The 26,011-nt window shown below is 39.9% G+C and overlaps 1 protein-coding gene across 4 annotated transcripts in view; it reads left to right on the forward strand.

Moving 5' to 3' along the window:
* The window catches only part of nbeaa (neurobeachin a), an 825,376-nt gene that overhangs the window by 439,479 nt on the left and 359,886 nt on the right, over positions 1–26,011 (forward strand). For all 4 annotated transcript variants that reach the window (XM_080197464.1, XM_080197465.1, XM_080197462.1 and 1 more), the window contains 3 exons: positions 10,753–10,817; positions 13,067–13,175; positions 25,833–25,999. In XM_080197464.1, the coding sequence (XP_080053590.1) occupies positions 10,753–10,817; positions 13,067–13,175; positions 25,833–25,999 (341 nt within the window). The remainder of the gene's footprint in view (positions 1–10,752; positions 10,818–13,066; positions 13,176–25,832; positions 26,000–26,011) is intronic.

Consider the following 26,011-nt stretch of genomic DNA (forward strand, 5'->3'; position numbering starts at 1 on the left):
CAGCAACGAGCATCATGATGCTGGAGTTGGATTCGCCGTCAGGAGTCACCTTGTTCGAAAACTTGACAGTCCACCCAAGGGTGTGAACGATCGGCTTATGACATTACAGCTTCCGCTACAGAACAGAAATCAGGCCACCCTGATCAATGCCTATGCCCCCACAATGAACAATCTGGACGAGATGAAAGACAAGTTCTACGAAGAACTAGACGGCCTACTATTAGCAGTGAGCAGTACCGACAAGCTGATCTTGCTTGGCGATTTCAATGCAAGAGTAGGGTGTGACTCTGCAATCTGGCAGGGAGTCATTGGGAGGCATGGAGTGGGCAAGTGTAACAGTAATGGCCTAATTTTACTAAAGACCTGTGCAGCACACAACCTCCTCATCACCAACACAACCTTCCATCTGCCTACCCGTAATAAGACCTCCTGGATCCATCCCCACTCTAAACATTGGCATCTTATTGACAATGAAATTGTCAGGAGAAAAGACAGGCAGGATGTCAGAGTAACCAAGGCCACGTGTGGTGCTGACTGCTGGACAGATCACAGGCTCATTGTCTCCAAAATGAGGCTTCGCATCAGACCCAAGAGGCGACCACAAGGAAGCAAGGTTATGAAAAAAATCAATGCGGCCAAGCCAGAAAACCCCAGCATAGCTTCAGCACTGGCTGAAGACTTAGAAATCAAGCTTGCTGACCTACACTTCACAGGCAGCGCTGAGGACGACTAGGAACGCTTCAGGGATGCTATCCATACATCTGCGCTGAAGACGCTTGGGCCCTCCACCCGCAAGCAGCATGATTGGTTTGATGAGAATGATGAGGAGATACAGGCTCTATTTGTTGAAAAGCACCGTCTTCATCGGGCCTGCCAGAATGACCCATCTTCAGCTGCCAAGAAAAATGCTTTTACCAGTGCTCGCAGGACAGTCCAGAATAAACTGCGTAAAATGCAGGTTGCCTGGCTGAGTGCCAAGGCAGATGAAATACAGGGTTGTGCTGACAAAAACAACTTGAAATGGTTCTATGAAGCCCTCAACACACTCTATGGACCTCAATCTCTCGGGAGTCCCCCCCTCCTGAGTACAGATGGTACAACTGTCATTACAGAGAAGGCTCAGATCCTGCAGAGATGGGCTGAACACTTTGAAGCCATCCTCAACCGACCATCATCTATTAATGATGAGGCAATAGACAGGATTCCCCAGGTTGATATCAACAGTGCCATGGATGACCCATCGGTAGTAGCCAAAGTCACGAAAGCTGTCAGCCAGCTATCCAGTGGCAAAGCCCCAGAAACAGATGCCATACCCACAGAGATCTATAAAGCTGCTGGTCCTGCACTTATCGAGAAGCTCACCGAGTTGTTCCAGTCCTTTTGGAAGCAAGGATCCATTCCCCAGGAACTTGAAGATGCTTCCATCGTACACCTCTACAAGAGGAAGGGCAATCAGCAAGTATGCAACAACCACCGAGGAATCTCGCTGCTCTCCATCACAGGAAGAACCCTTGCAAGAGTCTTGCTAAATCGTCTGGTCACTCATCTGGAGCTGGGCCTGCTTCCAGAGTCACAGTGTGGCTTCTGCAAAGGTCATGGGACCACTGACATGATTTTTGCTGCGCGCCAACTTCAGAAGAAGTGTCAGGAGCAGAATCACGAACTCTACACAACCTTTATTGACCTCACGAAAGCCTGTGACGCTGTAAGCCGTCAAGGCCTGTGGAGGATCATGTCAAAGTTCGGCTGCCCCCCCAGATTCATTCAGACGGTACGCCAGTTCCATGGTGGCCAGTGTACTGGATGGCGGAGAATCCTCTGAGACACTCCCAGTCACCATTGGCGTCAAACAGGGCTGTGTGCTCGCACCCACACTGTTCAGCATGATGTTGACTGCCATGCTGAATGATGCCTTCCAGGACAGTGTTGCTGGAATCAGCCTCAAGTACAGAGTGGATGGGAAGCTCTTTAACCTGAGGAGACTTCAAGCTATTACCAAAGTGAAAGAAACTGTTCTGAGAGATTTCCTCTTTGCCAATGAATGTGCCCTGTATGCTGGCTCAGAGCCAGAGATGCAAATCAGTATGGACAAATTTTCTACTGCTTGTGACAACTTTGGATTCACCATCAACATTAAAAAGACCGAAGTCATGCACCAGCCTGCTCCTCATGCACCGTGCACAGAACCCATAATCACAATCAAAGGGCAGAAACTACAGGCGGTGGACCAGTTCACTTATCCTCTCCCAAGCAGTGACTATTGATGCAGAAGTCAACTGCAGGATAGCAAGGACAAGTTCTGTTTTTGGTAGACAGCGCTCCGCTGTATGGGAACGTCGAGAAATCAGCCCAGCAACAAAACTGAAGGTCTACAGCGCCGTGGTACTCACTACCCTCCTTGTACGCCTGCTTTACTGTGCATCAAAGACATGCAAGACAGCTCAATCATTTCCACATGACTTGTCTTTGAAGAGTATTACGCATCAGATGGCAAGACAAAGTACCAGACACTAAAGTTCTCTCTAGAGCAAGTCTACCATCAGTCCACACACTGCTGATGAGAGCACAGACCCAGTGGGCAGGTCGTGTCATCCGTATGTCAGACGAGCGTATACCCAAGCAGCTCCTTTTTGGGGAACTCTCTGCTGGATGACATTCACATGGAGGGCAGAAGAAACGTTTCAAAGACACACCCAAGGCCTCCCTGAAGTTGCTTCATATTGACACGACCACCTGGGAAACGCTGGCACAAAACCACCCTTCTGGCGCTGCCTTATCTACAAAGGCTGTCAAGCTCACGAAGCAAGGTGTATTGCTGAAGCACAACTTAAGCGCGAGCTGCGCAAGTCCAGAGCCACCAGCGCAACAACTACAGTGCCTACACAAGTCTGCCCAATATGTGCCAGGACATTCTGTGCTCGAATTGGCTTGATCAGTCATCCTTGGACACACCGCAACCAGCCTCAAAATGACTAATGGTGTTGAGGTTCTCATCGACGACGCTCGACGAACAACAAACCTATTGGACTTTAACCTGGCGTTGTATGTGAGGAGAAGTAAACAGAGATAGTATCAGATTCGAGGAAGAAGCATACAAATCAGCAAGAAAAAGTAATAGGCCTAAGAATTGGGAGCAATTCAAAAATTCAGCGAAGGAGGATCAAGCGATTCATTAAGAAGGGAAGAATAAAGTATGCTAGCAGGGAACATAAAAACTGACTGTAAAAGTTGCTGTAGACATGTAAAGAGAAAAAGTTGGACAAAAGCAAATGTTGGCCCCTTGCAGTCAGAAACGGGAGAATTCATAATGGGAAATAAAGAAATAGCTGAGGAATTTTGCTTCAGTATTCACAAAGGAATAATGTGCCAGAAGTGCTGAAACATGTTTTAGTGAGGAGCTGAACAAAATCAGCATTATTTGAGAAATAGTTTTTGGGGAAATTAAGAGGATTGAACATGGATAAATCTCCAGGTCCTGATGTTCTTCATCCCACCTTGGGATGAGACCTTGGAGTCTTTGTGCATCAGTTGCTAAAATTAAGTGTGCAGGTACAGCAGGCAATAAAGAAGGCAAATTGTATGTTGGCCTTCATAGTGAGGGGATTTGAGTATAGGGAAAGGGATGTTTTGCTGCAATTGTATAGAGCATTGGTAAGGCCACACCTGGAGTATTGTGTGAAGTTTTGGTGTCCTTATCTGACTAAGGATGTCCTTGCTGTAGAGAAAGTACAGCAAATGTTTATCAAGCTGATTCCTGGGATGGCAGGTCTGTCATATGAGGAGAGACTAAGTCAGTTAGGATTATATTTGCTGGAGTGTAGAAGAGTGAGAGGGGATCTCATAGAAACTTATTAAATTCTAACAGGGTTAGACAATGTGGATTCAGAAAGAATGTTACCAATGGTGGGGGAGTCCAGAATTAGAGGTCATAGTTTGAGGATAAAACCGAGGTGAGGAGAAATTCTTTCACCCAGAGGGTGGTGAATGTGTGGAATTCACTACAGCAGAATGTAGTTGAAGCCAAAATGTTGTCTGATTTCAAGAAGAAATTAAATATAGCTCTTGGGGCTAAAGCGACAAGGGATATGGGTGAAAGGAGTTCAGGATATTGAATTCGATGATCAGCCATGATCAAAATGAATGGTGGAGCAGCCTTGAAGGACCAAATGGCCTACTCTTGCTTCTAGTTTCTATATTTCTAGGAGGAAGAGTAGACAGTGTTTTGAGATTTTGTTTTGAGAAATTCAGGTGCAATTTTATTATTCATGTACTTGGTCTAAACGTAAGTTAACCACGCATGTCCAAAACATTAATAAGTTTACTGTTTCTGTTCATAAGCATATTAAAATGCTTCTTTTATTTCATAAAGAAAAATTGACACTGCAATGTGGCCTTACCATGTCTGATAGCAGCAACTAGGGAGGTTTTCACAGTAACCTCATTGTAATGTAAATGTAAGTCTGCTTGCGACACTAATAAATAAACTTGAAACTTGATGGAATGTATGTTGCAAGCTGTTTAGTAACGATGTCATACTGATTTATTATAATGAAGTGAATGTTTTGTTTGTCCATCAGTACAAAAGTAACTGTACGACTCAGACTTTATAAACACATTTTCTGGTGCTTTGGATAAAGCACATGCTGTTACCTGTATTCCAAATATTAAAGATTAATAAGGAATAGAACTGAGTGTGTACTTTTACATGCGCAATCATCCTTTGTTAAATTGGATATGAGATACACACTGCAGTATACCTTGGTTTGCTGATACAACATCGTCCTCTACATTTAGCAGTCTTAGAAGATATTTAAGACAACTTATGATCATGTTCACTTTGTTTTTCTCGTGCACACATGCATGTTTGTTGAATTACAGTTTTAAATTAAATTAATTTGAGGGATATGGGCTTTGTTGGCCAGCATTTAATGCACATCCCTAAATGCCCTCAGGAAGGTGATGGTGAGCTGCCTTCTTGAGCCACTGCAGTTCATGTGTCCTACAGTGCTGTTAGGAAGGGAGGATTTTGACCCAGTGATAGTGAAATAATGACGATGTATTTCAAGGCAGGATGGTTAGTGGCTTGGAGGTGAATTTCCAGGTGGTAGTATTCTCAGCCCATTGTATTACATTATAAACATCCCTTCCATGGCCAACAAGTTGTGGCGTTGGATTGAACCCATAGCTTCCGGTGCAGATATAGAGCCACTACCACAGTGCCTAAGACTTCCTTACCCCGTGTTGTTGATAGTGGGGAATTCAGTGATGGTAAAGCCATTGAATTTCAAGCAGTGATGGTTAAATTCTCTCTCGTTGGAGATGGTTATTGTCAGGCACTTGAGTGACACGAATGCTACTTGACTGTTTCAGCCCAAGCCTGGATATTGTCCAAGACTTGTTGCATTTGGACATGGGCTGCTTCAGTGTCTGAGGAGTCATGAATAGTGTTGAATTTGGTGCAATCATCAGTGAACATTGCCACTTTTGGCCTTATAATGGAAGGAAAATTATTAATGAAGCAGCTGAAGTTGGATGGACCTAAGATATTACCCTGATGAACTCTTGCAATGACGTCCTAGAGCAGAAATGATTGATTTCTAACAACTATAACTAACTTCCTTTGTGTTAGATATGATTCCAATCAAAGAACAAAAAACATAGAACATTACAGCACAGGTACAGGTCCTTCGGCCTTCCAAGCCTATACCGACCATGCTGCTCGACTTAACTAATACCCCCTACCCTTCCGGAGACCATATCCCTCTATTCCCATCCTATTCATATACTTGTCAAGACGCCCCTTAAAAGTCACTACTGTATCTGCTTCCACTACCTATCTCGGCAACGAGTTCCAGGCACCCACTACTCTCTGTGTAAAAAATCTGCCTCATACATCTCCTTTAAACCTTGGCCCTCGCACCTTAAACCTATGCCCCCAAGTTGAGAGTTTTCTCCCTGATTCCCATTGACTCCAGTTGTGCCACGGCTTTTTGATGCCATACCTGGTTGAATGTGGTCTTAATGTCAAGGACAGTCACTCTCACCTCACCTCTACATTTCAGCTCTTTTGTCCATGTTTGAATGAAGGTCGTACTGAGGTCAGAAGTCCAAGGTCAGTGACCTTGGCGGAACTCAAATTGAGCATCAGTGAGTAGGTTATTGCTAAGCAAGTGCCACTTGACAGCATTGTTGATGACCCTTTCCACCACTTTGATGATGATTGAGAATAGACTGATGGGGCGGTGTGAGTTTAATTTGTCCTGCTTTCTGTGTACAGGATATTTCTGTGCAATTTTCCACTATACTGGGTAGATACCCAGTGTTGTCACTGTAGTGGCAAATTCTGGAGAACAAGTCTTTAAGTATTTAGTTAGGAAAATTTTGGCAGTTTGCACAGTATTATTTCTTCAGGGAAAGAAGGTCCCATCCCAGAGAGCTGCCAGCCAAACTGAATTGGCAGGCTGATCTGTAATCCCAGCAGTACCAGAAGACAATAGTGGCCATTGTTGGAATTGCAGGCTGTCCCAAAGAAGAAGCAAAAGGTCTCCCAGACTTGAGGTAAGTCCAGGCATTTATAGCAGGCATGGCCAGGAGACAAGTGAGGAGGGCCGTGTTACAGAGATTGGAATGGTGGGGGAAAGTGGGGTATCATCTTGGGCAGGGGAAACAGGCAACCCTCCCCAAAAGACCTCCCTGTCCATTAGCCTCACATACAGTGAAGGTGCAGGCCCCCACTTAATACTGCAGGCTGGGAAGTTGCAGTGGAAGAGGAATGAGACACTTTGATGGCAATTAATTGTCTACTCAAGGGCCTTAATGTACCTAAAGGTGGGGGACTGCTTGATGGCTTACCTACTCCCTATAGAGGTTGGGGGTGGGCAACAGCTTGGAGGTGATTTGGAAGGTGACTGGCTTCCATCTTGAAATACGTTGGCCGGGGACTGGAAAATACACCGCATTGATCTCCCTGGAAGTCAAGGAGCTTACAGGTTAGTTCAGAAGTCCAGAGAAGAAAATAAGTGTAGAGTTGTAATTAAGAAGGCAATTACAAAAGAAAAACCAGGGCATGAAAAAATATTGTCAAGTACAATCAAGGAAAATTCAAATATGTTTTATAAATGCACTAAAAAGTAAGATGATAATCATAGGAGGAGTTAGGTCTTTTCAAGACTGAAATGGTAACGTGTGCGCAAGTGGAAGATGTGGATGTATGTGGTTCTTAATGCATATTTTGTTTACTTTTCACAGAAAAGGGCGGTGATGCAGACATTGCAGTTGAGATGAAGAGTATGAAATATTGAGTTAGATTAACATGAGAGGGAAAATATTAAGGGATTTGGCATGGAAGCTAGATAAACAGGAGAATCAGATTAAATGTTTCCAGGCTGCTAAGCGAAACAAGCAAGGAGAGCCAAAGTAAAATAAAAGGTTCAAAATGGGTGCAGGATCAGTGAGACCCCCAAGTGTATATACACAAAAAGTTGTTGGTAGCAGGGAATGTTGAGAAGATATTTAAATGACATAAGAGATCCTGAGTCTCATAAATAGGGGCATGGAGTGCGAAAATTATAATGAATCTCTATAAAATTACTGGGCACCACGCTTTAGGAAGGATGTGAAGAATTATTTAGAGAGGGAAAAGAGTAGATTTAGAAGAATGGTTCCAGTGACAAAGGTCTTCAATTATGTGGACAGATTGTTCTATTTAGAAAAGAAAAGGCTAATAGATGATTGAGTAGAAAATCATGAAAGGTCTAGGCAGAGTAAACGTTGAGAAACTGTTCCCATTATAGAAAGGTTGAGAACCAGAGGACAGTACTTTAAGATGAATGGCAAAGCAGCCAACAACACCATACCGGAAAACATTTTCACACAGAGATTGGTTAGGATCTGAAATAAACTGCTGGAGAGCGTGATGGAGACAGATGCAATCATGGGTTTCAAATTGAATTAGATAAGCACATGAAGAAAATATATTTCAGAGCTACAGGGAAAGGGCAGGGATGTGGGAGAAGGTGAGTTATTCTTGCAGAGTGCCAGCATGGACATGATGGGCTGAATGACCTCCTGTGGTGCAGCAGTTCTAAGGAGGAAGGAAGTTATAATGAACCTCTATAAGGGCACTTTAGGAAGTAATATGAAGGATTATTTAGAGAGGCTAAAGAGTAGATTTAGAAGAATGGTTCCAGTGATGAAATAGCAGAGATTCTGACCATCATTTTCCAATCCTCCCTAACTACATGTGTGGTTCTGAAGAACTGCTGATATTGTATCACCATTGAAAAAGGAAGGAAGGATTCAGCCAAACACTTACAGATCAGTCAGCCTAACCCCAGTATTGGGCAAAGCATTTTGAGGGACAGTATAAATCATGCATTTAGAAAGGCTGGAAATAATCAAGGACAGTATGGATTTGTTAAAGGAAGGCATGTCTGACTGGTATGATTGGATTTTTTTTCAGGAGATAACAAGGATGATAATGGCAGCAAGTTTGAAGTGGTCTTTATAAATTTTGGGAAGGTTTTTGATGATGCGCAATCTGACAGACTGGTCAGAAAATTAAGAGCCTTTTGGGACTCGAGGGCAATTTTGGCTGTGTGGCAAGAAGCAGATGTAGTAGTTGATCAGTGTTTATGTTGCTGGAAACCAATTTCTAGTGGCTTGCACAAGACTCAATACTTGGCTCCTTGTTTTTCAAGGTGTATATTTAGACTTTAAATGTGGAGAGCATGACTAGATAGTTTGCAGATTATATAAAAGTTATTTTTGTGATTGGTGAGGAAGGAAACTGTAGACTGCAGAAGATATGAATAGGTAGGGGAGGTCGGCAAAAAAGTTGCAAATGGACTCCAGTCTGGTAAGATGCTCTTTTGGAGAATCGGTGCTGATTTTGATGGCTGAATGTTCCCTTCTGAACTGTAGGGATTCTGTGAAATATGAGGTAATGCATTTAGGGAGAAAGATGAGAAAATACACAATAATTGTACTGCAGAACTGAGGAGTTCACTGAATGAGGCAGATCAGGCAGCAAAGGTAGTTCAGAAAACATCTGAGAGACCTTACTAGTTGAGGCGTATAAGAGGAGGAAGGTTAGGATAGAGCATATAAAATATTAGTTTAGCTCTGCTAGAGTTCTGCCTGCAGTCATCACATTACCTGCACAATGTGATCAAACTGAGGGGATACAGAGAGAATTTATGAGGACTTTGCCAGAAGTGGAGTATTATAGCTATGAGGAAGGATTGGATAGGCTGGGGTTGTTTTGTTTTTGGAACAGCAGAAGCTGAGGTAACTTGAAATTGATGGGGACAAAATTATTGAGGGACTGTACTGGAGTGCAGAGGAAGAATTTATTTCCTTTTGCAGAGAAGCCAATAACTGGGGGGCATCAATTTAAAGTAATCAACAGAAGGATTAGAGGGCAGTTGAGAAGTACTTTGTTTTCATCTATAGTGTGATGGGGGCCTGAAAGGGTGGTAAAAATGAAAACACACATTGCAACTTGAAATACTTGCATATGTGATTTATGTGTTATAATTAACAAGTCTCTAATCAAAGAGTTGGAAAATGCAATTAAGTTGTATAGCTAATTTTCAACCACCAGACTCATGAGAGACCTTCTCTTACGTCATAAATTTATGACGTTTCTGTACCTCTATAAAATTGCTCACCTCTGTCCTTACACAATTCATCTGGAACTAAAACATTCACCCATGCCTTTGTCACCTCCATTCTCAACAATTCCAATGCTTATTTGGGCAACTTGCCAAGTACTATCCTCCATAAATGCTAACCCATATGAAACTCAGGTCTGTATCCTGCCCAGCTCAAAGTTCCATTTGCCTTTCACCCCTGCCTCGCTAACCTATCTTGGCACCTAGTCCTTCATTGTCTCCAATTTAATATTCTCATTTAAGTTTTCTTCATGGCTTTGTACAAGTAACCTCTTCTAGTTCTACAGCCGCCACTCATCTCCCACCTTGAACTTTCTGTTCTATCAAATTTATGCTGCTTTCTTAGATCCATGCCTTTAACAACGCTACATGGGTTGGTTAAACCTAAAAGTATTTAGACAAATCAATAACATTTAAGGCAACAACAAAACCTAACCTTAGCAAGGGCAATGATTTTTGATTTATTATTATCACATGTATTAGTATACAGTGAAAAGTATTGTTTCTTGCATCTATATAGACAGAGCATAAGGTTCATAGAAAAATGAAGGAGTGAGTGTAGAATGTAGTGTTACAGTTATAGCTAGGGTTTAGATCAACATAAAATCAGCATAATATTAGATAGATTCACTCAATGGTCTGATGGCAGCAGGGAAAAAGCTGTTCTTGAGTTGGTTGGTACGTGACCTCAGACTTTTGTATCTTTTCTCTGACGGAAGGAAGTGGAGGAGAGCATGTCCGGGGTGCGTGGGTCCTTGACGATGCTGGTTGCTTTTCTGAGGCGGCAGGAAGTGTAGACAGAGTCAATGGATAGGGGGCTGCTTTGCATGATGGACTAGGCTTTGTTCACAACACTTTGTAGTGCAATCTATTACAATCTTGAGCATTTGGAAGTTTTAAAAATATAATGTTTTTTATAATTATATCAATTGGAGCTTGTAAAAGTTTATTTAATTAAGGTATGGAATTCAGAAATATACGACCTGACATTACTTATTTTTTGAATTGCATCCTGTACAAATTTGATATACACATTTCAAGTAGGTTTAGTAACATAGTATTTTGTCTATTTTTCCAGGAATGGCAGAACTCTATTCAGAAGAATGCAGGACTGGCATTTATTGAACTCATCAATGAAGGAAGGTAACCAAGCTTTATACTGTCCTTCTGCTGCAAGGTAGAGTCCAGGAAGATGCTAGGTATTCTACAGGAAAATATTCCTTTTTTTTTAAACTATCTACCAATGAATAGTTTGATTTTTGCTATGGTGAAATTGTGGAGTGGCGCAGTGGTTAGCATTGCTGCCTCACAGCAATAGGGACCTGGGTTTGATTCCGGCCTTGGGTGACTGTGTCAAGTTTGCACGTTCTCCCCATTTCTGTGTGGATTTCCTTCGGATGCTCCAGTTTCCTCCCAAATTCCAACAATGTGCATGTTAGGTGGATTAACCATGGTAAATGCACGGGTTTACTGCAATAGGGTTGGGGTTGGACCTGAGTAAAATGTTTTTTTGGAGAATCAGCGCAGACTCAAAGGGCCTCCTTCTACACTGTAGAGATATGATTTCTGAAAAGAGTTTAATCGCTATGAATTTAAAACAATCTCAACTTTTGGTAGCAGTATTCTAGCAACTCTATCAATATAACATTGTACTCTTCATTTTCCACAACGTCCTGAAAAATGTGCAGTCAATAATGATATTTTTCATTTTGTTTGTGGACAACTGCTGAAACAGCAGGGAAGTTTCATATTAAGGATAAAGGGAGTTTAGCCTCTAAACCAATCTGCTACCCCATCTGTTCAGGAATATGTGTTGTGTATTTTACAGTAGGTGATTTCATTCTCAGCATATTAATACAGCATCGCTTAAGCCCTAGGTTCTGTCCAAGGTACTGCAGTCAGTGGCTAATAATTCTCACCAACATATGGGCTGGCTTAGAACTGTTAACTATCGCTGTAGACCTCATGACCTACAACCGACACAGAATTTTGATTCTTCTTTCACTTAACAGTCTGTGCTTTTATCTTTCTTGTGAATCAAGGTGTCATATTAATGGCTTGAGAAATGGTGGGCAAAAGTCTATATAGATTGTATGAAGATAATTAATTATCTGATTAAAATATGCATGTGCAACAATAATACAAAGTTATTCTGTAAAATGCAGTTTCAGTGAACAATTGGGAGAATCTCCATAAATTTGAATATGTGCAATGTAAAGTTCATAATGGTGTATACCAATCAGCTTTTATCGAAGTTGCGCAGTAGTGAAATAAAGACCCACAGCTGTCTGTCGCTGTTTAAAATGTATTGTGGTATGATTGATAAATCAACCTGTCAATGTGTCTTTTTAAGATTTACTATCGCAAAAATTGTATTTTAAATGGATTTGCTTGAATAATATTTCACTATGTATATTTTCAACATTGTAGCAGCGATGAAGAATTTTCAGATGGAATGAAGAAGAAAACTAATCATTCTAACCAGCAAGAAACCATCTAAATGCTAGCTATTCATCATAGATTAAGAATGTAATTGTGCAGTTGTCTACAATTAACAGGGCATAAACAGTTGATGAATGTGCTGTGGTTTAAGTGCTTTGTGGCTGGCCAGAAATTATGAACAGGATCATTACAGGAATGAAAAAGCACCTCCATAATTAAAACAAAGCATATTTAATGATGTGTAAAATTACACATAATCCCCACACAATAAGGACTGTTTTTCCCAGAATAAAGTGAGAATCAGACTGGTAAAAGGTTGTTGGAATAAAAAGAGATTTTTATTAAGTGATAAATATGCATATTAGCAAATTGGAATTTTAAAAATAAAAACAATTAGGGTATTGAAACTCGTTTTCCTGCATGTGGTATTTGATGGATTTTAGCATCATCACTAATTAACCAGGCTTTTTCAGCTATTCATTCTTGAATTTTCCAGAAGTAATATCACTCAAATTATCTACCTGTGTATTTGAACATAATTCAGTTCTTTTCCTGCTGCTGCACGGTATTTATCTCATGTCATAAAATTCCAACAATGCATAGTCATGAAAAATATGAATTTTCTTTAATGACAGCCAACTAAGTAGTTATTTAATTCAATACTTTCTATAACTAATTCAGAATTATAAATGAAACATACTTCATTATCAGTGGATGAGTTATGTATTGTTTTTATTCATTTTTGTTATCTATTAATTGCAGTAATTTATATTTTATTATAAAGACAGTTTTGATCTATACCTTTCTATCACCTGAATTTTATGAATGTATGTATGGAGGCAATGGACTTTAAGCAGTTGTATGCAGAATATCTATTTATTCAAAGCATTTGTCAAGAACACTAGACTAAAAGAAGACTTATGATATTCCTGTGCTCATTTTTTTTAAAGATTGTTGTGCCATGCCATGAAGGATCACATAGTTAGAGTGGCTAATGAGGCAGAGTTCATTCTGAACAGACAGAGGGCAGAAGATGTTCATAAACATGCAGAATTTGAGGTAAGTTGATTTTAACAGTTTTTTTATTTCAAAGCAGAAGCCACAATAGTGGGAAACAAAATGAATCCCATATTTAGTACGCATGGAAGATTTTTCATTTTAATTCAAAGCTTGTTAAAAGCCTTAGTCAAAAATAGTTCGAGTGGTATAGCATTGCCTTTCACAAATATCTATAAAACTTTTATGGTTCTGATGAAACTTCTTTATCAGACAGGCAACTGTCAATTGAACTATCAGTTCATAGATAAGTCAGATGAAACATGTTGCAATTAATGGCCAGAAATAATCGTAGCATTTCAAAGGTATGACAGTTTTTATTATTTTTTTTATTAGTTCACATACCTTTGGCTTTGATGAATTGTTTAGAATTCTGTATATGCAGTGATAGCCAAAAGCAGTCACAATACTTTGGTGCTTATTAGTGTCTATCAGCTCACGAAAGGTTGGCATTTCTGGAGCAAATATTGAGTTAGTTTAAATTATGTAAAAGAGTGAAGGAGCAATTTGTCCATTGTGTGTATTGCTCTTTTAAATCAAAAGTCAAAACAAATTTTATGACTGACTGCTGATGCCATGGCTCCCTTACTGGATAACTGCAGATGGTTATTTGCACAGCATTAAATTATATGCTAAATTTATTTCGAACTGTGGGCCTGGAGTGGCTGTCTGTCATTTTAATGGAACATTTATACCTCTTCTTTGCCTAATCAAAAACTAATTTTGACAAAAGCTAATAATACTGTATCAATTTAGATTGATTCATGCTTGCAGGTGAATACTGTATTCAGCCATTATGCACATACAATAGAAAAAAATTGACCAATATGTACCTTCGCAATAACTTATGGCAACCAGGATCTTAAGATAGCATGAACAACAAAAAGTTTCGGATGCTATAAATTTGAAATAAAAATAGAACATGCTGGAATGCTCAGCAGATGAGGAATAATCTGTGGTGAAGGAACATAAGCGTTAATAGCCAGCCACCACTGCCAGCGAGAACAGAGAAATTGGTACTCAGCCAAAACTCCATTCACTGCAGCGGACCAGAGAATCCCAGCCATGGGTGAGGTTGGAGAATCCCGACCAATGTTTCGGGTTGATAGTTTGATCAATATAATTAAGATGAAAGATCATTAACTTTAGATGCTAACCTTGTTTTTCTCTCTTCACATTTGCTCCCTAACTTGTTGAGTATTTTTAGTGTTTACAGAGATTAATTCAGAGAGAAAGTAGGGCAGGAAGGTTATGAATTTCCAATGTTTTCATTGGACTAATTTTGCCTTTGTTATTAAAGGGTATGCTGCACTAAAAGGAGTCCTGCAATGTACCACTTTTCCATTTTTAAGAACATCCATCGAGCCGCATTGTTTCAAACATGAATTACCTGGTGTGGGTAGTAATGAAACTGTGCCTATTTTGATTGTGCAATAACTTGATAAAATACCTTTGTGGCAACAGTTTTTTAAGAGAAATAATCTTTAAATGTTCCACTGTTTTCCATCCTCTTCCAAGTTGAAAATGTTTTTATCATCCTCACCAGTTGTTGGAATTTCTCAATGAAATACAGGTGTCCTGGTCTTAGTTACATGCAATAGTTGAAGATAACCCAAAAAGTAACTTGTAGCCTAATTTATATAGGAGAAGAGTGCCAGGCCTATACTGATTAAAAAGCTGCTTTGCAGTGTAAATCGATTGGTGGGGGTGAGGGGTCCCGCTGCCACTCTACAGTCGGGATTGGTGGGAGAGGGAGGGAGGCCAGAGATAAGGACTAGCCATCAGGGTGGTGGGGTACAGCCTGTTTGGGGGTTTGGTGGGGGGGGGGGGGGTCGGCTCTCAGGGGGCTGGGACCGAACATGTTTGGGGCCCAGTGATTGGGTCATTGGGAGTTCAGTAGGCAGCAGTGCAGGATCGTGGTGCTGGCCAGAGATTAAGCTGGATGCCAGCAGACAAGGACCACGGCGCGTATGCCGATCTTGGCCCAGACAGATTGGCGCATACGCAGTGGCCCACTTGGAGCTACGCTGCTAACCTTTCCAGCAGGGATAGGCCCCACCCATTGGTTTCTGGAGTGAATCACGCTAGTCGAACTCTAGTATACAGAGTGTGACAATTCATTTTGAAATTTATGCTGAAAAAACAGCGTGATTTATTCCAGTTTTTACTCTTTCTACACAAATTTGACACTTAGAATTTTTTTTGGGAGAATCCCACCCAGAATATTTGTTTTAGGTGAACGGATTGAGTGGGATCCAGCACCCCAAAGATAGAGGAGGTGATGGTCTCATGGTATTATTGCTAGACTAATAATCTAGAAAGTCAATTAACATTATGAGGATCCATGTTCAAATCCTGCCATGGCAGATGGTGGAATTTGAATTCCACAAAAACTACGTGGAATTAAGAATCTACTGATGACCATATTACCATTGTCAACTGTTGCAAAAACCCATTTAGTTCACTAATGTCCTTTAGGGATGGAAATCTGCCGTCCTTACCTGGCCTGGCCTGCATATGACTCCAGAGCCACAGCAATGTGGTTGACTCTCAACTGCCCTCAGGCATCTCGGGATGGGCAATAAATGCTGGTCAGCTGGCGATGCCCATATCCTACAGGTGACTAAAAGAAACCAATAGCTACAGAGGGTGCTGAATTTCGGCTATTTAAAGGCCGATCTTGGTACCCTGGGACTCCTTCCAGTTGTAACAATGACAGCAAAGCAACAAACAGCCTGCTAGCCTTCACTCTTCACACCCTGTCAACCCATGCCCAATCAATACCAACTGATGCAATGTTATGCCCCTCATACTCTCTGTGCTGAATTTTGCTCCTTCACCCACTCCATATGTTCCTTTTATGCAAGGTATGGCCCTCTACCCATTCTTGATGATTTTCTAAATGTCCTTCTGCTACTTTTTTAAATAAAGGGTTCTAGCATTTTGCCAATGATAGTCATTGGGTGAACTGGGTTATAAGTTCCTGCTTTCTGTCTCTGACCTCTCGTAAGCAGAGATATAACGCTTGTGATTTTCCAATCCACTGGGACCTTTCTAGAAACTGGGGCATTTTGGATGATTACAACCAATGCATCCACCATTTCTGCAGCACTTCTTTTAAAACCCTAGGATATAAGGCCATCAAGGCCACACAGATGTACGAGGCAAATTTTTTTACACAAAGGGTGGTGGGTGCCTGGAACTCGCTTTGGGGGAGGTAGCGGAAGCAGATACGATAGTGATTTTTAAGGGACGTCTTGACAAATACATGAATAGGATGGGAATAGAGGGATATGATCCCTGGAAGAGTAGGGGGTTTTAGTTTAGTATGACAGCATGATTGATGCATGGTCAGGCTGAAGAGCCTGTTCCTGTGCTGTAATTTTCTTTGTTCTTTGTTCAACTCCAGGGGATTGTCAGTCTTAAGTCCCATTAGTTTTCCCGTTACCTTTTCTCTAGTGATAGGGAGGAATTTAAAGCAATCACTATATTGATGATCTTTTATCCTTGAGATGCTTTTTGTATCTTCTGTTGTGAAGATGAATACATAATACTTGTCAAAGCCTCTTCTATTTCCTTATTTTGCATTATTAATTCCCCAGTCTCACTCTCTTAGGGGATCAATGCTCATTTGAGCTACCCTTTTCCTTTATATATATTTGCGGAAGCTTTCATTGTCTGTTTTTATTTCTTATCTCTCATTCTTTAACGTTTTAGTCATCCTTTGTAGTTTCAAAAGCTTTCCCAATCTTCCGGCCTACTAATAATCTTCATAGCATTTCTTTCAATTTAGTTTCACCCTTAACTTCTTGCAGGGATTGGTGCAAAGATTTTATGTTCAGAAAGGGGCAATCATTAATGCTGTTGCTATTGATCACTATCTAATTTTGGAAATGCATGTGATCAGCTATGATCCCACTGCTACTTTGCAATTCAATATTCTGTGGATGACCATTCTGCGCGGTCATGAAGAATAACCACTTGATTGAGGGATGAGGGCCTACATGGGCCCATAGCACCATCTTCCAACAGGTGAAAGGAGAAGGGAAGCAAGGAGCATTGACGATATGTTTTTTAAAGGATGCCTTTAAAGTAAATTCACTGTTAGAAAATGCTGGAAATTTCCTTTTGAAAAATCACTTTTAAGAAGCCCTCTCTTTTCATCCATACATTAGTTTCCACTAAAAAGCTCAGAGAAGAATTCATGAAACATATTATCTCCATGAGATTTTGAGCACAACTGTTGGAGTGCCAGTCTGGAGAATATTCTCCAAATATTGCAATAAGCTGAATTATTGGCAATTTTGGAAAGATACAATCATAAAAATTTATGGCACAGAAGGGAGTCACTCAACCTTGCTGGGTGAATAAGAACTATCAAGCCTAATCCCACTTTCCAGCTCATAGTCTATAGACTTGTCAGTTACGGCACTTAAAATATATACTGAAAGTAACATGATTTCGATGTACAGAAAGCAATGAATTTTATTTTTTTGAGACGTCTTGGCAATATTCATGAACTCATACTTAAGAGGATACCAAATAATTAAATCTGGAGACCAGAAGTGCATCACGTGAGAAGGCATCAGCTTAAAGCGGAGAAAAATCAAAGTGAAATGTCATGGACAGAAGCATGAAAGGAAAGAATCAGAAATTAAGACTATTGGAAGAGGAAAAAGAGTAGAATATAAGCAAAGCAGCCAATGAAAAATAGAGCTTAAGCAAATAATCTTTAGAAGACACTGAAAACAAAGCGTGATAACAATAAGGAGACTTCGAGAAATGTGAATTGAAAAAGGCACAGGCGGTAAACAATAGCAAATGTATAGTGCATAAGCTGAGATCAGTATTTTAACTGGATGCAAGTGAAAACATAAAATGAAAACAATTCTATTGCTGTTTTGATGTGCTTATGTTAATGTATATTTGGATTTAAAAAATTGTGCGGGAAAAGATGTTCAAGCATCAAAATAAATGCACTTCCTGTACTCTTTTATGAACTGCACATTGAAATATTTGTCCACACCTTGATATATTTAACTGCACAATAATGAGATCAACTTCTAAGAACAGAAAATATTATGGCATGCATTTGATCTAGGCTACAGCATACCCATCAAATTGGAACCGTTGCTCATCTGTAAATCACACTGCTGTTAAATTTGTCAAAGGTGAATAACATGCACCTTGTGGATGAAAGGAGAATATGGCATCTCAGTTTTGATGAGTTTCTTATCTGGCCACAGCAGCTTCCTTAAATCTACAGCTTGATACACTAGCTCTTATGATCTTTGCCCTAACTGATAAAGTATACGACTCAGTGCTGGCAGTTGGCACTAAAAATAAACATAACCTTTGCTTCATTGTGTCAGGATGTTGACAGTAAGTACTTGTCAAATGGAAGGTGTCCACTGCAACTTTATTATTAGGTGTTAGATGAAATATTTTGGAAGTAAGATAAAAATGTATTCATGATCAACCTGTGCCCTGGTACAGCTTTACAGCATAAAACAGATCAATAACAGATAGGATACTTATCAGTTTTGTGCACTGTAACCCAAGATGACAGTATTAGATTGAGTTAGCTGTTATTTGAAAAAAATGTTGAGATATAAGAACTGACAGAATTTGATATAAAATGGAAAGATTCAATTATCTTTCAATGTCTGTTAGCAAATAAGATTCTGGACATCAGCGTTATTCCCTAACAACGCTTTCTTAAACCTGTCTTACTCCATATGTGATATAAGTTAAGATGTTTCCATTAGTATGTTATGATACCTATATTTCAAAAATCTATTAATCTTGTTTCAGTAGCAAAATGTCCAGCATATATTGAGAATTATAAGAAACAACAATGAACTTCAAAATAGCACTTGATTTCAAAAGATGTTAGGTTTTTTTGCACTTACAAATTGTGTCAATTTCCTAATTTGATGCTTTTACCCATTCTGGGTTGGGATGGATGCCCTTAGCCATTTGCTTCTCGACATAAGCTGTCAATGCTGCAACATGACTGACCAATAGGCGTAATGTATTGTATAGCAGGCACAGATTTTCTTGTCACTCCTTTTCTTTCTCTGCCTTTTTCTCATTTTCGCTCTCCTTTTCTCACTGTCTCCCTTTCTGCTGGTCAGAAAAAGAATTACAGTTACTTACATTGCCAACTGATGAAATAACCTAAACTGAGATTGAATTAAATTGTTTATTGTGTGACTTCATTACCCAACATAATGTTGTAAATATACTTACTTTGGTTTGGTAGATATTATTACATCATGCACTGTCCCTTGCCTGAGATAGTGAGGCTGTGTGAATGGTCTTAACTATTCATTAGTAGGAATGGTTGAGTGACACATGTTGATTCATTTTAGGTTTTCCCTTTTTCCCCATTCAGACTGAAGTTTGGAAACTTATAGTGGGAGGAATTGCTATGTCGTCTTATATCTAGTTGGGTTTCTATTCCGGCTTAAATCATTTTGCGCTTATGTGCTTTAATTAGGTGAAAATTGTGTCCAATAGTAGATAATCCAGCTATCACATCATTCTTAGTGCTTACCACCGTTTTTTTATTGTGACGTAGTTATATTTGTTGTGCAACCTTGTACCGTATCTGTAATTTCCCTTTTGCATCTTAGTCTTTAATTTTTCATAACTGCAGTTGTGAACTGTAGTATTAGTAGACTGATCAATGTAACAACTTAGAGGCATCTTAGAAATTAGAAATGGCGTGCAAGATAAAATGTCATTAATCCAACTGTTTCATAGACTTCAGAAATTCGGAAGTAATTTCCAAATGCGCAATCTATTTTTACTTATGTGTTTAGGATATGGAATTTGGGAATAAAGGAAACATTTATTACCAAAACAATGGGCACAAGTCCTGTCAAAAGTCAAATAAACACTGTGCAGCTGAAGTAATTTTTGGCCAGACCAAGGATAAGTAGACGGCTCCCATCCATGAAGAGCATCAGTTAGCGATGGGTTTAATAACACTTGGTAACTTTAATGGTTATCTTTCTTCTTCTCTTGTGCCAGCCTACAAATTAACATAACTAAGTAAATACAACCTTTGATTTACTAGATCTATGCCATTAGTAATATACTGCATGAATGTGTCAAATCTCATCCAGTTAATCCGGTGCATAAAGGAGAAATATATTTGTGGTAAATAACTCTGCCCTTGTTATTTTTAGGAAGGTTTGGTGTACTATTAATACTATTATATTAAGGATGTAATAATTAAGCTTTGGAAAGCAGTGATAGGATTAGTCCAAGTCAGCATGGATTCACAAAAGGGAAATCGTGCTTGACAAATCTTCTGGAATTTTTTGAGGATGTGGGCAGTCGAGTGGATAAGAGTGAACCAGTGGATGTTGTGTATCTGGACTTTCAAAAGGATTTTGACAAAGTCCCACACGAGATTAGTGAGCAAAATTAAAGCTCATGGTATTGGGGGTAACGTATTGACATGGATAGAGAACTAGTTGGCGGACAGGAAGCAGAGAGTGGAAATAAACGGGCCCTTTTCAGAGTGGCAGTCAATGACTAGTGGGGTACCGCAGTGTTCAGTGCTGGAACCCCAGCTATTCACAATATACAATAATGATTTGGATGAAGCAATTGAATGTAATATCTTGAAATTTGCAGAGGACCCTAAGCTGGGTGGCAGTATGTGCTGTGAGGAGAATGCTAAGAACCTGCAGGGTGACTTGGACAGGCTGGCTGAGTGGGCAAACACTTGGCAAATGCAATATAATGTGGATAAATGTGAGGTTATCCATTTTGGTGGCAAAAACAGGAAGGAAGATTATTATCTGAATTGTGGCAGTTTAGGAAAAAAGAAAAGTGCAACGTGACCTGGGTATCATGGTGGATCAGTCACTGAAGGTTGACATGCAGCTTCAGCAGGTGATGAGGAAAGCTAACGGCATGCCGGTCTCCATGTCTTGCTGCAATTATATAGGGCCTTGGTGAGGCTGCACCTTGAGTATTGTGTGCAGTTTTGGTCTCCTAGTCTGAGGAAGGACGTCCTTGCTATTGAGGAAGTCCAGCGAAGATTCACAAGACTGATTCCTGAAATGGCAGGACTGACACATGAGGAGAGACTCAATTGACTGGGCTTGTACACTGCAATTTAGAAGAATGAGGGGGAATCTCATAGAAACGTATAAAATCCTGATGGGACTAGACAGGCTAAATGCGGGAAGACTGTTGTCTATGTTGGGGAAGTGCAGAACTAGGGATCACGGTCTAAGATTAAGGGGTAAGCCATTCAGGACTGAAATGAGGAAGAACTTCTTCACACAGATTTGTGAACCTGTGGAATTCTCTACCACAGAAACCTGTTGGGGCCACTTTGTTAGGTATTTTCAAGAGAGAGCTGGCGTATTCATAGTGGCTAAAGGGGTCAAGAGGTATTTAGCTAAAGCAGGAGTAGAATACTGGAAGTGCATGATCAGCCACGATAATATTGAAAGGCTCGAAGTGTTGAAAAGTCTACTGCTGCACCTATTTTCTATATTTCTGTTTCTATATAACATTTACGGAGGGATTAGGTACTCTGAAACACATTGCAAATGGACGTACTTCCACTGATTAACCTGGGAAGTATAGGAGGGTCAATAAAATCCTTTTGCCTCAGAGTCAGGATGTTTTCTGCATCCATATATGTCATCCCATTGTTTTCATTTGAGTCTCCTCTACATTTAGAATTAGGTTGAACAAAAATATTTTTTAAAAAGTATCTACATAATTAACTTATTGTAAACACTGATTTAGAGGATTTGTTAAGATATAATCAGCCAAAATGTAGTTTTGGGAGGTAATCAAAGGACCTGTTGCACTACATACAAACATATGAATTAGGAACAGGAGTAGGCCTCTTTGTCCCTGAAGCCTGCTCGGACATTCAATATGATCATGGCTGATCTGCTTGTAACTTCAACCCCATGTTCCTGCCTACATATAACTTTTCACCTCCTTATTAGTCAAAAACCTATCCAGCTCTGTTTGAAAAATATTCAAAGACTGCTTTCAGTGCAGTTCTTTTGAGAAAAAGCTTATCTAATTAAATAATCTTCGTGCAAATGGTTACTTTTTTTATATTGTTTCCTTCTAATTCATCGTAATTATGGCCAACCAAGCCACAGATCTATAATAGTTTATTATATTTAAGTTATATATCTTCAGTGTAAAAGTAGGCTTGCTAATACTTTGGCAAAAACATTCAGTGGAAATTGAATGTTAATTGATAGAAGTTTAATAAACTTATGAAAATCCTGGATCTTAATTGGCTCCCTAATCTTTAGAAAATGAGTAACATAGAACATGGGATCAGAAGTAGGTCATTCAACTCTTGAAGCAAGCTCCATCATTTGTTAAGATCATGGCTGATCCTCTATCTCAACACCATAATCCTGCACACCTTTAGAGTCCAGAAATCTGTCTATTTCCGTTTAAAATATATTCAGTGATTTGGCCTCCACAGCCTTCTGTGGTAGAGAATTCCATAGCTTTACCACCTCTGAGTGAAGAAGTTTCTGATCACATCAGTCCTAAATGGCCTACCCAGTATCCTGAGATGTTGATCCTTTGTTCTAAAACTTTCAGCTAGAGGAAACAATTCCCTTGCACCCAGTCTATCCAGTAATTGAACCCGGGTCCCTGGAGCTGTGAGACAGCAGTGCTAACCGCTGTATTACCCTGCCGCCCAGTTCACTTTACTTGGTTTCATTTTATATTCTGGAATATACAATGATCTTTTCCATTCGGGCTTCCTGAGTCATTACATTCTCCCACTACTTTTCCTCTCTTCCTGTGAGGCTGAACCATTAGTGGCGCCGCACAGCTGGTTCTTGCTGCGTTCCCCTAAAAAACCATCTCCCCCAACAGTATCCAAAACAGAAAACCTGCTACAGAGGGAGATGGGCCTAGGGAATTCCTGCACTACCTGTGTAGTGCTTTTGCTCTGTATCGAGGTCACTCATTCCCTTTCTGCCTATGCACATACCTATGGTGTGACCACTTCACTCTACATGCTATCCATATGAAGATCGCATCCTTTCAGATGCCCCCCAGTGACTCTAGTCTCAACTTCAGCTCTGAAACGTGGATTTCAGGTAGCTTCAGCTGGAGACGTTTCCTGCAAACGTGGTAACTCCAGACACTGGAAGTGCGCCTGACTTCCCATACCTCAGAAGAGAAATATTCCATATGGCCGAGCTGCTCTACCATGAGTTAGCCTTAAATTACTCCTTTTACTTTTACATCCTCTAGTTTAAGATGCATCAAGGGCAGTAGGAATGCTTACATAGGAACATTAGAACTAGGAGCAGGAATAGGCCATCTGGCCCCTTGAGCCTGCACTACCATTCAATAAGATCATGATTGATCTTTTTGTGGACTCAGCTCCACTTACCCGCCCGCTCACCATAATTCCTTTACCATTCAAAAATTATCTTGCCTTAAAAGTATTCAATGAGGTAGCCTGAACTGCTTCACTGGGCAGAGAATTCCACAGATTCACAACCATTTGTGTGAAGTTCCTCCTCAACTCAGTCCTAAATCTGCTTCCCCTTATTTTGAGGCCATGCCTCTTAGTTCTCACCTGCCAGGTGAAACAACTTCCCTGCTTCTAGCTTATCTATTTCTTTCATAATTTTATATGTTTCCATAAGATCTCCCCTCATTCTTCTGAACTCCATACAGCCCCAGTCTACTCAGTCTCTCCTCATAAGCCAACCCCCTCAACTCTGGAATCAACGTAGCAAATCTCCTCTGCACCCACTCCAATGCCAGTACATCCTTTCTCAAATAAGGAGACCAAAACTATACATGCTACTCCAGGTGTGGCCTCACCAGCACCTTATACAGCAACATAACTTTGCTGTTTTTAAACTCCATCTCTCTTACAATGAAGAACAAATTTCCATTTGTCTTAATTACCTGCTGCACCTGCAAACCAACTCCTTGTGATTCTTGCACAAAGACACCCAAGTCCCTCTGAACAGCAGTATGCTACAATTTTTTACCATTTAAATAATATTCCATTTTGCTGTTATTCCTACCAAATAGATGACCTCACATTTATCAACATTGTACACCATCTGCCACACCCTCGCCCACTCACTTAGACTATCTAAATCCCTTTGCAGACTTTCAGCGTCCTCTACATACTTTGCTCTGCCATCCATCTTAGTGTCATCTGCGAATTTTGACACACTACACTTGGTCCTGAACCCCAAATCATCTCTGTGAATCGTAAACAATTGTGGTCCCAACACTGATCCCTGAGGCACACCACTAGTCACTGATCGCCAACCAGAAAAACACCCGTTTACCCCCACTCTTTGCTTTCTGTTAGTTAACCAATCATCTATCCATGTTAATACATTACCCATACTACTGTGCACCTTTATCTTATGTAACAGTCTTTGGTGCAGCACATTGTCAAGTGCCTTCTGGAAATCCAGATACACCACATCCACAAGTTCCCCATTGTCCACTGTACATGTAATGTCCTCAAAAAATTCCACCAAATTAGTCAAACATGACCTTCCCTTCATGAACCAAGTCCAACTTACCAAGGCTGCTGCTCTTCTTTCTGAGGAAAGGTCAAAAAGAAAAATATAAAAATATTTGTGGACAGTGTAATCATCCTGTTTTACTTGAAATATGAGTCTAATGAAACCATTTGGTGCTGCCCTGATATAGCTGTAAATGTAATGTAGACTAATTGTTGTCATGCTACCAAATGGAGCAACTTTATACCACTTCAAGCTGAATGTAAGTGAACATGAATCCACAGCAAAAATTACACTTTCCCGTATTGTTTGGCTCTAAGTCTGTCTTAGTCTGCAAGATCAGTGGAATGTATTAGAAGTAGAAAAGTATTCCTTGGTGTATTTGGGAGAACGCTACTAAAATTGAGCATTAAGATATATTGTTAAGACGGAGGTATGAGCTTTCTCATGAATGTAACCTGTAGAAAACTTCACTTGAGAAAAAGCTTGCACTGACATGCATTGACATAAAATGAAAGATTGTAAAAGATTTCCTACTTCAGGAGAGGATTAGTTCAATGTGATGAACATAAATCCCTATGCTTCCTAGAAAAAAAGATGAATAGGTCTGAACAAGCAGTATGGGCATTGGAACCTATTCAGACATTCATTCTGTTACTATATCAGAGTGGGTTTTAATATTAATCTTTCTAGCCATAATTGTTATTTTACAGTTTGAAAACTTAAAGAAACTTCCTTTATCTGTCAATCTTGTGTAGTTTTAAAATTACTGAGTTTTTTATTCATGCATTTTTGCCTTAATACTCAATTTCTCTACAAAGAAATTCCATCATATAGCATTTTATCCTTTGGGTATTTGTTCTAAAAGTTTCTCATTTCTTATTTCAAAAAGCAACATATTCCTTAAAAATAATTACATTGGTTTAGCAATTTGAACCATATGCTTTAAATCTTTATTTTAGTATATTGATCTAATTCTGTTCATCTATGATTTGGGTTGCATGCTCAATGGTTTCACATTTATTTGTTGTGTGACATTACTTATTTTGTCAGTGAATTTTAATGAGTTACCATCTGACAGATCAGTAATATGTTTTGCTTCTAATGAGTTCACTTTATTAATTTTTATCAACAGTCCCAGTGTGCTCAATACACGGCAGATAGAAGGGAAGAAGAGAAGATGTGTGACCATCTCATTAGTGCTGCAAAACATCGAGATCATGTTACGGCAAATCAGTTAAAGCAGAAAATTCTCAACATCCTTACAAACAAGCATGGTGCGTGGGGTACCATATCTCAGAGGTAGGTCTTCAT

This window comes from Carcharhinus amblyrhynchos, chromosome 10, assembly GCF_965287045.1.
Source record: "Carcharhinus amblyrhynchos chromosome 10, sCarAmb.v2.hapA, whole genome shotgun sequence".
NCBI classification, from domain to species: Eukaryota; Metazoa; Chordata; class Chondrichthyes; order Carcharhiniformes; family Carcharhinidae; genus Carcharhinus; species Carcharhinus amblyrhynchos.